This window comes from Typha latifolia, chromosome 4 (assembly GCF_019914945.1).
Source record: "Typha latifolia isolate L0001 chromosome 4, TyphaL0001v2, whole genome shotgun sequence".
In the NCBI taxonomy this organism is placed as follows: domain Eukaryota; kingdom Viridiplantae; phylum Streptophyta; class Magnoliopsida; order Poales; family Typhaceae; genus Typha; species Typha latifolia.
Window position 1 is genome coordinate 3747001 of NC_133089.1, and position 12955 is coordinate 3759955.

A 12955-nucleotide genomic window follows, 5' to 3' on the forward strand; every position below is an offset into this window, starting at 1 on the left:
TATTTTTGATGTTTAGGTGTAGAAAATAAATTATAGAAAAGACGTATCAAAAACAGTTTTACTTTTCCATTTTGACTTCTATTTTAAAATTTTCCATTTTGGCTTCTTTTTTAAAAGATAAAATCAGTCATTTATTAACATAAATGAAGAGCATCAATGACCCGTCTTTCGAGACATTCAGTAGATTAATATCATTAGTTACAATGTATATCTGCAAGCGTCTTAAAAAATTAAAAAAAAAAAAAACTGGAATATTGTATGAAAGAGTACCTGCCATCGTGATCAATAGAATCCACAAATTAACAATAACTTAAGTGTTCAGATTGCTTTTGTTGTACTAAATAGCAGAACTGTTACACTTGCTTATGAGAAAGTCATATGCTCCTTGTCTTTCACAGGGAACTTGTCTGAGTTCCTCCCATACACAGTATTAAATACCACATCTCATGGAACAGGATGCAGATGCAGAACGGGTTCAAGGAGTTGATTAAAAGTTTCAATGTATATATGGACCTCCATCTGGTGGCACCAAAAAGCTTTATAAGCAAATTGTAGTATATGCGGAAACCAAATTTCCTTTGGTGCACCTTCTTCCAAAAGTATTTTTCAGACAACACAGTTGCCTACTGATTCTATGGTCAGTGCTTGCTTCACCCAATTTCAGACGACAGCGAATTCGAGTCATGAGAATAGCCTCTGTAATGAGGATAGGGCTGTGTAAATCCTGTCATCTCAATACCCTGCAATGACAGAATCCTTGTGCACTTGAATTTAGTTTGGCTGCCAATACTCATCAGAACAGTTGCTCTGGTTAGAACACTTGGGTGATAGCCATAAGAAAACAAATTTGCCTCAATATAAATCATACCCCTTGGTCATAGACCTGAAAGGAAATTTGACAAGAATAAGTGATTCATTTTTTCACAGATAGAATAAAAGGAAAATGAGGAACTCTAGGTGTACCAGGACAATATAGACACAGACAGCCACAACCATGATGGCGTTGATAAAGACAGAACAATAACCTAAGAACTTCAGAGCTAATGTGCCAAGATGATTATTATGAGAACCGCTGAATTAGCAGCACATGCAAATGTCATACGAAACAACTGATTGACTGCATTATGTTTACAAGATAAGCAGCAGCTAGTCATCTTGCCCATATGATCTTTAAGGATATATGAAGAAACCAAAACCAAATGTAGATGATACTAAAAGTAAAAGTATGATAATTGAAGTTACTGGGAAATTGTAACAGACTTTAACAAGCTATATGTATCATTAGGGCAACTGGAAGATTTAGAGAATATGACTAACTTGCATTTATGTTTCACATAGAGCTATAATATATATATCCCAGCAAATGAAGACTTGCCAACCACCAAACTTACAATGTTGGAGTGTTTATCTTTACTCTACTACTTCAATCCACATTTAGAATCTTCACTAAATGGTCTCGCATTTTTATGGAGAGATGATTCCCCCTATAAATCAATATACTGTTAGCGCTTTATGATCAGTAGTACTGTAGTAGCCATTGCCTAAGTTGACACCCTTTGAGACATTATTGCAGTGATATATTTCTTGCAATACTGGTCTCAGTTCTGTCATAAATTCTATAAACCTTGTAAGAATATCACAAATTAAAGCAGTGTCTTATCTCTTTGTGAAAACTACCATGTTGCTTTATTTGTCGAAGACTGGGTTGGATCTTACAGATATCATAATATATGTTGGCAAGCGGCTCGCTTCAGTGTGATGTATCCTTTCTTTACTGGATAAAAAAATAGACTATCTATGAACTTCATCTTCAGCAAAAAGCTACAAATTTTAAATAAACCATCTAATTCTTACTCCGTTCTGAATGTTATTCCGAGAATGTCATATGCTTCTAACTTCTCGGCGAGATCATTCAATCCTATCCTTTGTTCATAAATTTTACCCATTTGCACTGAAGCTCATTTCCTTTGCAGTACATCTCCACAATAATCCAATTGTTTGTTCATAAGATTCTATGCTTAGTCTCATCAGTTTTAGATTTCATGAGACATTTTTCTACTACTTCATCACAAAGTGCAAGAGCTATCTCCATGTTTCCTTCATTATAACTAAGATCAATAAAAAAGTTGTAAATCTCGATTTCAGCAACCAAACCCCTATCCCTCATCTCTTCAAATAATTTCCTTCCCTCCATGATTTTCTTCCTTTTGAGGAGGCCCTTGATAAGTGCATTGTAAGAACTATCTCTAAGCATGAACCCCTTGCTGACCATTTCCATGTGAAAATAGCAAGCTTCTTTCATGTTTCTGGCTTTGGAGTGTCCCTTGACCAATATGTTGTAAGTATTTTCATCGGGCATCAACCCCTGAGAGCACATCCTCTTGTAGATTTCTGTTGTGGCTTTCATCTTCTTGTCAACGCTATGCTTCATAAGAGAGTTGTAGGTTGTAGTATTTGGCATAATATTCTTATCTACCATCCATTGTAGAAGCCTTTTTCCATCTTCCAGCATCCCAAACACGCAAAACCCGTTCATCAAAACATTAAAAGTTACGAGGCTAGGCTGGATGCCTTTGTCCAGCATTTCCTGGAGGAGGCTGTGGGCTCTATCCATCTCACCTGACTTACAGTAAGCATCAATCAAAGTAGTATAGGTATATACATCTGACCTAAGCCCTGCTGCTTCCATGTCCACCATGGTCTTTTCTGCCTGCTCTATGTTCCCAGACTTGCAGAGGCCATTGATCAGTGAATTGTATGTGCATACATTCAACTCTAGTCCCTTGGCACACATCTCATGCAAGAGCTCGTTTGCGGCTTCCACCTCACTCTGCTTGCAGAGGCCATCTGAGAGAGCTGTATATGTCACAACATTCGGCGTCAAGCCCCTCTCTAGCATTTCAGTATGGACATTAAATGCCTCCTTTATTCTTCCTTGCTTGCTGTAACCATCGATAAGAGCAGTATAGGTAACCTCATCCGGACTCAATCCCTTCCTAAGCATTTCTTGAAGGATGTTATCTGCCTCGACCATCTTTCCACTCCGGCAAAGTCCATCAATAAGAGCAGTATATGTGACGGCATCAGGAACCAGTCCGCTCTTCCTCATTTCATCAACTACCTTATGTGCTGAGTATAGGTCACCATTCTTGCAGAATCCATCAATTAAGGTAGTATATATTACTGCATCCGGAGCAATCTTACGGCCTATCATGTCCATCAGCATCCCCTTGGCCTCTACAAGTCTCTTTTTCTTGCAAAGAAGAGACATTATACTGTTGTAAGTAAATGGGTTCGGCTTCAAACCCCTGGTGCCCATCTCGTAGAACAGCTGCAAGGCCTTGTGAAGCTCCTCGAGAGAGCAGTACCCCTCGATGAGGGTGCTGTAGCTAACTATGTCCGGCGAAACTCCAGTCTTTAGCTCCATTTCCAAAAGAATCCTATGTGCATCCCCGACATTTCTCGTATTGCAAAGCCCGTGAATTATGATGTTGTACGACTTGCCGTTCCACTCAAGACCACCGGCTTCCAGAAATTCTTCGAAAACGCTCAGCATTGCGTCGATAGGGAGGCGGGTGAGAAGGGCGTTGCAAGCATCGGCAGAGATTAAAATTCCATAGGTGAGCAAATGATGGAAGAGAGCCCGTGCCTCCTCAAGCTTACCAACGTCGACGAGGGCATGGAAGAGGAGGTCGAAGACGGACGGGTCGGAGCACCAGTGCTTGTAGGTGTAGATGACCTGCTCGATGAATTGCCTGTGAAAGGAGGCGAAAAGGCCCTCGCGCAGGAGCTGGCGCGCGACGCCGACGTGGTTGTCGACGACGGCGATGTGGGCAGCGATGGCTACAGCAGTGGAGAGAGAAGGATGATGGGGGTGGCGGCGACGGTTGAGGGAGCGGAAGCAACGGAGGAGGGAGAGGAGGAGGGGGAGGTGGGAGCGCAGGTGGGGGAGAGTCCAGAGGAGATGGTCGGGGCGGAGGCGGGCGGTGAAGGGGGACAGGACGCGGCGGATGGGGTCGGAGCGGCGCTGCTTGAGGGCGGTGGTGAGGTCGCGGACGAGGTCGGCGTCTTGGACGGAGGGCTTCTTTGGAGAGTAGTCGGGGAAGGGGCGGATAGAAGTGGCAATGGAGTCCACCGCGACGGAGGAGAAGGGTGCCGAGAGGAGGAAGGAGGTGGTCTTCCTGGTCAAGGCGCGAAGGAGCATCAGACGACCACGGCGACGAGACGAGGGAGAGGGAGAACCTCCCTGATACAAATCAGTGATCAAATTGTGAGCCCTCATGGGGTTAGTGATAGTTAGTCACTTCACCACATTGAACTTGAAATTCATTTCATTTTTTTTTTTTTGCATATCAACGAAACATTTCCAAATATCATAATTACTACTATTCTTTATATTATAATAATCACTCTTTTTTTTTTTCTTTTTTTGGCTCAAAAAGAGACCAGAGAGAGGAGAGATTATGGATTCTAATTTTATTTCAAGCGCGTTAGATTTGGATGAGAGAGATATTAATCTGTTCTTTTTTCTGATCGTTGAGATAAAAATATGTTAGACATATAAACACCTTAAACTTGACTTGCAAGGCTCAGTCTTGAGGGAGAGAGCTGAGCGCTCAACTATTTCAATAGCGAAATCTTTGTACACAATAACTAGGTCACAAGATTTTAGATCTTTCTATGGTTATTTTCATTATTCCCCTCCTATGATATTCCTAAATTGAAGGAATTCTAGTCAGGATGACAAATCCAATTGTAAGAGAGGGCTTCATTCGAATTTGGTAGGGCTAATTGCTAAAGAGAATCGTTGACGATTTTATAAGCCATGCACTTAAGACCAGATGATACCGTAAGAAATTATTATTCGAGAGGTCTATGGTGTCAATGCTGTCAGAGTCAACCTCAAAGGGTGGTGAGTGGTGACACACTCATTACCAATAGATGAATCTAATTAAGGTTAGGGAGACTTTTTATTGCATTTGCTCGCTAATAGACTGCGAATAAAAAGCTACTTCGCTGTGTGCTATTCACTGTATTAAAGACTTTCTTTATAATTTAAATAAAATTTACTAATTAGCAAACACATATAAAATGATTAAGTTATCCTTTCTTTTTTGAAGTTACATAAAATATTTATCAAGGATTTTATTTTGAAATCCTTCATTTAAATTTTATATCTACTTGGCCATTTAATTTTATCTTAATCTACAAAAATTTATTCAACAAAGGTTATAATTTATTTTTATCTTAGCCTACAAACATTTATTCAACAAAGGTTATATTGAATCGTCCATATGGTAACCAGCCATCCAGAAAACTATTATTTTTTTTGAAACATTTTAAGCAAAACATAAAATCCGAATGATAAATATTATACAGTAGCATTTTTAGACTGATTTTGAATTTTTTTTTGTTTGTAAAGAAAATCTTGATCTGATATATAGTAGAGTATAACTATATAAGTACTAACCCATGTAGAGTTGTAGACCTTTCCACCTTCCCCAAGGCACAAAGTCTATTTCTCTCTCACTCAAGAACCGGCCGAGGTCGGCGATGAGAGAATGCAAGGAGGCCATCACCAACACCAACTCCACCATCTGCACCAACAGCTAGCCTCCCTCATCTCTGCCGCGCTCCCCCAGAAACTCGCCACCACTACCTCGTCTGCTTCCGCCGATTCTTCCTCCTCGTCGGCGGCGCCCGAAGGTCCCGGAGAGAGAGCCGACGACGCGGACCGAGTCTCTGCCCTCGAATCGCTCCACGGCACCATCGTCTTTCCTCCCAACTCTCACCTTCTCCCCCAATCTGCTCCCTTCCTCGCCCAGGGCCTCTCCCAGCTCCTCTCCGACAAGTAAAATCCTTTCTGCTTCGCAATAATATTTTTTTTTTCCTTCTATGGTAATTTGATTATTGAAATCAAGAAAAATCATGCGTTATACCACGAGGAATCAAAATCTTTCAGGTCATATGCTGTTCGGCGCTCCGCCGTTCTTGCCTATGCATCCCTATGCGCCGTCCTGTGTTCCAATTCACCCTCGCCTCCCGGCATCGGGTTGCCGGACCGACTCGTTTCTTGGGCTGTTCCCCTCCTGGGAGACGCCGGCGTCGCTAGCGGTTCTGTTGAATTGGCATTGGACGGCCTTAAGGAGTTCCTCGATGTCGGTGATGCGGGCTCGACGGAGAGATTCGTGCCGCCGATACTCAAGGCATGCCAGGAGCTTCTTGAGGATGAGAGGACCTCCCTTGGCTTGCTCCGGCAGCTACTCGGGCTTCTCACTTTGATATCATCCAAATATGGGCAGTGCTTCCAGCCGCATTTCGTGGACATTGTAGACTTGCTTCTTGGGTGGGCCTTTGTGCCTAACCTCTCTGAATCGGATAGATGCATGATAATGGACAGCTTCTTGCTGTTGCAAAAGCACTGGCTGAATAGTTTGCAATTCTCGCTAGGGTTGCTGTTAAAGTTCTTGGGCGATATGGAGGTTCTGATTAATGATTCGAGTGTCGAGCATGGACACAGCATGGACAGGTTGGTCGCACTTTTCTCTTGTTTCTTGACAGTTCTCCAGGTCACGGCTTCTGGTGTACTGGAAATGGATCTTCTTGAGCAAATATCGAGGCCAGTCGAGGATATGGCTCCTCGACTTTTGAGGTGCATATTGATGTTTTGCACTAAGTTTGGCTCATCAAATTGGACGCAAGAATCATGGAGATGCTTGGTTCTTTTGGCTGAAATACTCCGTGAGAAGTTTGCCAAATTTTATGAAACGGCCTTCACTATATTGTTTCAGAGCTTGACGAGCGTTCCATCATTTCAGTTGCAAGAAGTCCTTAAAACTAATCTGCAACTCCTGTCTCTACAGAATCTGGGACTCCTCCCTTCTTCTGTCGGAGCAGTACTCCAGTTTCATTCCGCTCTGTCTCAGTTGCGTCTGCATCCAAATCATCTTGTGGTTGCTAGCTCAGCTGCTACTTACCTTTTCCTTCTTCAACATTGTTCCAGTGATGTGGTTTCTCAGGCCATCGAGTCTTTGTTTGAAGAGTTGGAATTGTTGAAAGGTATGATTGGAAAACATCATGTAGATTGTACTAATCTTGGTTGGGTAACATTGGATATTACTAGAAATCATCAACTAAAGACAGATCTAGGTCATGACAGTGGCTATCCAGAACATAAGTTGCTTTCACTGGTAAGATTTGATTTAAAGGTACTATTAACTTCTGTTTCCTTTGTTGCTTCTAAGGGTTTGCCTGACCATATCACCGTTGACACGCTCAGATACGAGAGAGCAACTAAATTGGCATCTTTTATTCTAGGAAAGCTAAATCCTCTTGAGATCCCTTTTCAGGGTTGCCTTGAGCTGCAGTTCCATATTTTTAGGATTTTACACAAGCTGATTGATGTTGAACTCTTAAGTAAGCACAGAATTTTGAAAACTTCTAGTAAGGGGGATGACCAGAAACGAGAAAGCCTAGAAACAGAGAATGTTTACTATGATAAAAAAGTTGAATATATAAAACGGTATGGAGCACTTATTTTTAGGGCACTTCATATATCATCACCGACAACCATAAGAGTGGAAGTGCTGGACTGGATCTGTACTTTTGGTGGGCTGGCTATAAGTATGGAGAAGGATGCAGACATGTTTACAAATTGCTATGAAGCTTATAGAGATGCCATCATTAGCAGTGATGTGCTCTTTTCAATATTGGACTCAGCGTATGATAGGGAGACTAAAATAAGATCTCATGTTGCCTCTGCCTTGGAAATGCTTTTGCAGGCTAGACTTATCGATACCAGATACTATTTTTCTGTGTCTCATGTAGCTCTAGACAAGCTTGCTGATCCAGATACATCCATTAGAAATGCATTTGTAAGAGTCATTTCTGTTGTTTTGCCAACTACAGTTTATTCATGTGGTTTGCTAGAGGATGTAGGTAGCTTTAGCAAATCTCTACATACTAGTGCTGCAGGCAAGTGCTACATGAACTGGCAGCACATGCTGGCGAAAAAGCAGTTGTCCAGGAAACTCCACTCACAGCAACTTGTTTCCATATTGAGTTACATCTCTCACAGGTCAAAGTTGCCTCTATCTTCTTGGATACAACGACTAGTCTTCAGTTGTCGGGGCAAAAAAGATATTTTTTCTAGTCAACAGGAAGTAAATGCAGATACCGGTCCAGATGATATATCAAAAGATGCTAAGGAGGATGGAGCTGTGTTAGATAAATTATGTCCAGTAAACAATCTAGCTGCAGTTTGGTGGTCCATACATGAAGCTGCTAGGCACTGCATTAATCTTCGGCTTCGAACTAACCTTGGTGGCCCCACACAAACTTTTGCAGCTTTAGAGCGCATGCTGTTGGATGTACCAAATGTTCTAGCACTAGAAGCAAAGCAAGGTGAGAGCAAGTACATAGGGTCTTCTGATGTCCACCTATTACCAATGCGCCTGCTACTGGATTTTGTTGAGGCTTTGAAGAAAAATGTCTATAATGCTTATGAAGGTTCTTTTATTTTACCTTGCCCAACCAAGCAAAGTTCTTTGTTTTTTCGAGCAAACAAGAAAGTTTGTGAAGAGTGGTTTTCTCGAATATGTGAGCCCATGTTGAATGCTGGGCTTGCTTTACATTGTGATTATGCTACGCTCCATTACTGTGGGTTAAGACTACTGGATTTTAGAAATGTGCTAGCATCATCTTTCAAGGATAAAGGTCGTGGAGGATCAGTTGCGGAAAATAATCTTCTTAGAACTAGATTGGAATGTGATGTCTTGAAGGTGTTGCGACATGTTTCCCTGGCCTTGTGTAGGTGCCATGAGATTGATGCTTTAGATGGACTGCAGAAATGGGCCATGTTGACATTTAATTCTTTGTTTAAGGAAGACAACCAACTCAGCACAGGTGTACCTGGCAGCTCTGGGCATCTCTCATGGATGACAGGACTTGTCTATCAAGCTCAGGGCCAGTATGAGAAGGCTGCTGCACATTATTGTCATCTTCTTCAGTCTGAGGAGGCACTTAGTTCCATGGGTTCCGATGGAATCCAATTTGTTATAACACGTGTCATTGAGTGCTACACATCACTCTCTGATTGGAGTTGTTTAGAAAGCTGGTTGACAGAATTACAGACACTCCGTGCTACTCATGCTGGAAAAGATTATTCTGGTGCTTTGACTACGGCAGGTAATGAACTGAATGCCATTCATGCGTTAGGCTGCTTTGATGAGGGAGATTTTCATTCAGCACTGGGTTACCTTGATTTGACGCCCAAAAGCAGTTGTGAACTAACTCTTGACCCTAAGGTAGCACTACAGAGGAGTGAGCAAATGCTTCTGTGGTCAATGCTTCAAAATGATGGAAGCTCCAGTGTGGTGCATGAGGAACTTGGTAAAGCCAAGTTGATGCTGGAGGAAGCATTATCTGTGGTTCCTCTTGATGGTTTCACTGAGGCAGCTGCTTATGCTGCCCAGCTTCTGTGCATCTTTGCTTTTGAAGACGGTACTAGATATAATGACCAGCACAAAGTTAATTACTCACCATTGTTTTTGGGTTCTTTGGATCAAGTACTGCAGTCTCCAATTAATAAGATTCATCAAGATTGCAGCTTGTGGATAAAGGTCTTTAGAGTTTATCATACTGTACAACCGTCTTCTTCGACAACTCTCCTTCTCTGCCAAAAGCTCCTTGGTTTAGCTAGGAAGCAGGGCAATTTCATGTTAGCTAACCGCATGTATCAATATCTCATAAACCATGGTACAATATGCTCCCAGGTGATGTCTAGGGAGATTCTTGGTTTGAATGTCCAATATGAAGGTATCCTACTGAAGTATGCAGAAGGAACACATGAAGAGGCTCTAACTGATCTCTGGTCATTTGTCCATTCCAATATATTGTCTACCAGAACTGATGGTTCTGAAACAGGAACCCTTCTCAAGGCTAAGGCATGTTTGAAACTCTCATCGTGGTTGGAGAAAGAGAGTTTAAATTTGACCTTGAGTGACATTGTTTTAAAGATATGTGAAGATTATAACGCAAATGCTGCATGTGATGGTTTTTCATATGCCAAAAACAGGCTACTGTCCAGTGATGGTGGCTTGCCCTCCAATATAAGCTATCATTCAGTTATTCAAGAAATAGTTGGTGCAGCTGCAAAAGCATCCTGCGATCTTTGTCCAAATATGGGTAAGGCATGGCTTTCTTATGCTTCCTGGTGCTTTAGTCAAGCCAAAAATTCCCTTCCTATGCATGGATCTGTTCTGCAGTCATGCTCTTTATCTCCTGCTCCAGAGAAAGAACTTTCAGCAGACAGATATTTGTTGACAGAAGATGAGATTTCTAAGGTGGAGACAATTATAAAAAGGATCTGTCATAGTGATAAATATGCACTTAGCATGGGTGATGTAAGTGCAGCAAATCTGGAGCCCAGCAGTTATCCTTTCTCAGAAAATGATGCCCTTGTCAATTCATTGGTTCAGCAAGCAGCTTATCTTATGCAAGCCACTGCGGGAGCACCTGGATTTGAATCCTGCGATGGTGAATGCCCCTCTGCTATTCTATCATCTCAACTTCAGGTTCTTATTTGTGAAAATATTGCCACAAATAAGGATGACATCTTGCCTTTGGTTGACGAACTCATTCATATTTGGTGGCCACTAAGGAAGAGGAGGGTGTCAATGTTTGGACATGCTGCACGTGGTTATTTTGAGTACCTTTCGCGCTCATCCGTCAAACTTCAGGCTAGTGCTGATTGTCATATTTTGCAAGGACGAACTAGAAGTTGTATTCTCAGGGCAGTGTTGTATCTCTTACATATAATTCTGAACTACGGAGTTGAGTTAAGAGAAACACTTGAAGTTGGTCTTTCAACTGTTCCTGCATTGCCATGGCAGGTGACATATATGATTATTCACATTAGCTTCTTTCTTATTGATGATAATGGTTTGAACTTATAGCTTTTGTTGTTTTTTAATATGGACACAGGAAATTATACCACAACTGTTTGCTCGCTTAAGCTCTCACCCAGAAAAGGCAGTCAGGAAGCAATTGGAGGGATTATTGATGATGCTAGGCAAACTTTCTCCTTATTCTATAGTGTATCCTACGCTAGTTGATATAAATGCATATGAAGGGAACCCCTCAGAGGAGCTTCAGCGCATGTTGGATTTTTTGGTAAAGGGCTGTATTTAATTATGTTCTGTATATACCTCATTATTTGATTAACATATTGTTGTCTGTGCTTTTAGTTATGCACTTATGTGATCCTATATTGTTATTGCCCTTTCCTATATGATTTTCATGAATATTAGGCTTATATTATTATATATTCCAACGGTGCTGCAGATCAGGCTTCATCCTAAATTAGTTCAAGATGTTACGTTGGCAATTGATGAACTTGGGATGATAACCGTTCTTTGGGAAGAACAATGGCTGAGCACTCTTCAAGATCTTCATTCAGGTAAACATGGTTCTCGCTTTTAAAGAATTGCTACTGAAATTGCAAATCGAACATGTAATTAGTGTTGATCATTAGGCTTGGCTCAAACCCACTCAGTGTTAATCGGGCTAAGCCTAATTTGAGCTCGATTTGAATCCAGCTCGACCCAAGCCTGAGATGGTAATGGGCAACATAGGTTAGGGTTTTGCCCACCTAGCTCGACACGAAAGTTCGACCCGTTACGCCCGCCTATTTCTATGATTTTTTAGTCCCGCATCGGATATTTAACATATTGGATATCATTATATAAATATGTTCTTATGAAAGCTAACTAAAATATTTTGTCCACTACTCTCGGCTTGATAAGATATAATATTTTTTTAATTTTGGCCCATTACGCCTAGCTTGAGCCCAATACTTCATAGGCTAATAGGTGGCAACGGGCAATAAGTGTTGAAGTTGGCTTGGTCCGAGTGATTGGTGAGCCGGGCTGTGAACAAATACTTAAGCCTACTCATCTCGCCAAGCCTAACCCAAACCCGACCTGTCATGACCCGTAATCGGAGTTATGACTGACCAAGTACCTCAATATGCTTGAGATGTATGAAGCTTTACTAATACTTTCTAAGTACACAATAACAAGAATAAATAAAAAAAAGAATTTGATTTATATAACTTAAACCAATTGCAATGAAAATAACCAATGTCATCATTAATGCGTTTCTAAACAAATTAAGTTAACAAATAATCTAAAACATAAGACCAAAGGAACGGAAAGGTAAATGGGTAGGTCCTAAGTGGAGGTAAGGTCTTAGTGCATCTCGCTCGGTCGCTATGCTGATCATTACCTGAAATATTATAAATGAAAAAATTTATAAGCCAGTAACTATAGCTCAGTGAGTGAAATTCACATGAAAGGCAAATAAATCTAGGATTTATAGCGTTAAATAAAATCTAAATTTAGCGATATAAAATGACAATTCTACTAAGCATATTCTTAAAGTAACAATAATAATGACAATAATAATAATAGAAAGTCAGAACTCGTAATATGGTCAGTTTAACATACCGAATTTTTTTTCAATAATAATAATGTAATTTGTCTCAATTGGGGTATACCCTGTAGATTCACATTAACTAGAAGTCACCGTAAGAGGTTGTCAAATTTAATGTGCTCAAGTCTTAACCCATTATATGCGCATAATCTTTTTATTCTAAAGGGAGCTGGTCTAGATAATTTGCTTGTAGAATCTTGATGAAATTCTGGCTGCATCAGTTGAGTTTTAGGCTAGTCCGATTAGATAAGGGTACATGCAACAAATGATCAAAGAGGATATACCTGATATGCTGTATTGGACTCTTCGGTAAGTTTGAAATCATAAAAAGGATTTGACTTGAAAATAATAATAAGGTAGCAAACAAGATTGTTGCAGAAAAGTTGCTGAAAAAATCATGTGATGATTTACTTCCTAGTCTTGTTCTTTTCTATTTTAAATTTAAGGGTAAATTGCAAATTAC

The 12955-nt window shown here is 40.8% G+C and overlaps 2 protein-coding genes across 7 annotated transcripts in view; one reads left to right on the forward strand and one right to left on the reverse strand.

Moving 5' to 3' along the window:
- Positions 1-254: 254 nt before the first annotated feature.
- LOC140787803 (uncharacterized) lies at positions 255-4394 on the reverse strand. Of its 5 annotated transcripts, XM_073136910.1 has the most exons (3): positions 1855-4394; positions 1717-1774; positions 255-883 (listed from the first exon to the last, which is right to left on the reverse strand). In XM_073136910.1, exon 1 carries the CDS (start codon positions 4280-4282, stop codon positions 2003-2005), a length of 2280 nt encoding a protein of 759 aa, XP_072993011.1. In that variant the 5' UTR covers positions 4283-4394; the 3' UTR covers positions 255-883; positions 1717-1774; positions 1855-2002. The 5 variants fall into 5 exon arrangements, with proteins under 5 accessions (XP_072993011.1, XP_072993006.1, XP_072993007.1 ...); XM_073136905.1 differs by lacking the exon at positions 1717-1774; XM_073136906.1 differs by having other exon boundaries at positions 255-1774.
- A 1089-nt stretch (positions 4395-5483) lies between these two features.
- Positions 5484-12955, forward strand: part of LOC140785935 (uncharacterized) — a 33758-nt gene continuing 26286 nt past the window's right edge. For both annotated transcript variants that reach the window (XM_073134049.1, XM_073134050.1), the window contains exons 1-4: positions 5484-5851; positions 5963-10892; positions 10984-11172; positions 11344-11458. In XM_073134049.1, coding sequence (XP_072990150.1) covers positions 5562-5851; positions 5963-10892; positions 10984-11172; positions 11344-11458 — 5524 coding nt within the window. In that variant the 5' untranslated portion in view covers positions 5484-5561. The remainder of the gene's footprint in view (positions 5852-5962; positions 10893-10983; positions 11173-11343; positions 11459-12955) is intronic.

Coding starts and splice junctions, on each gene's coding strand:
- LOC140787803 (XM_073136905.1), bottom strand. CDS start 4,282: ATGAGGGCTCACAATTTGATCACTGATTTGTATCAGGGAGGTTCTCCC.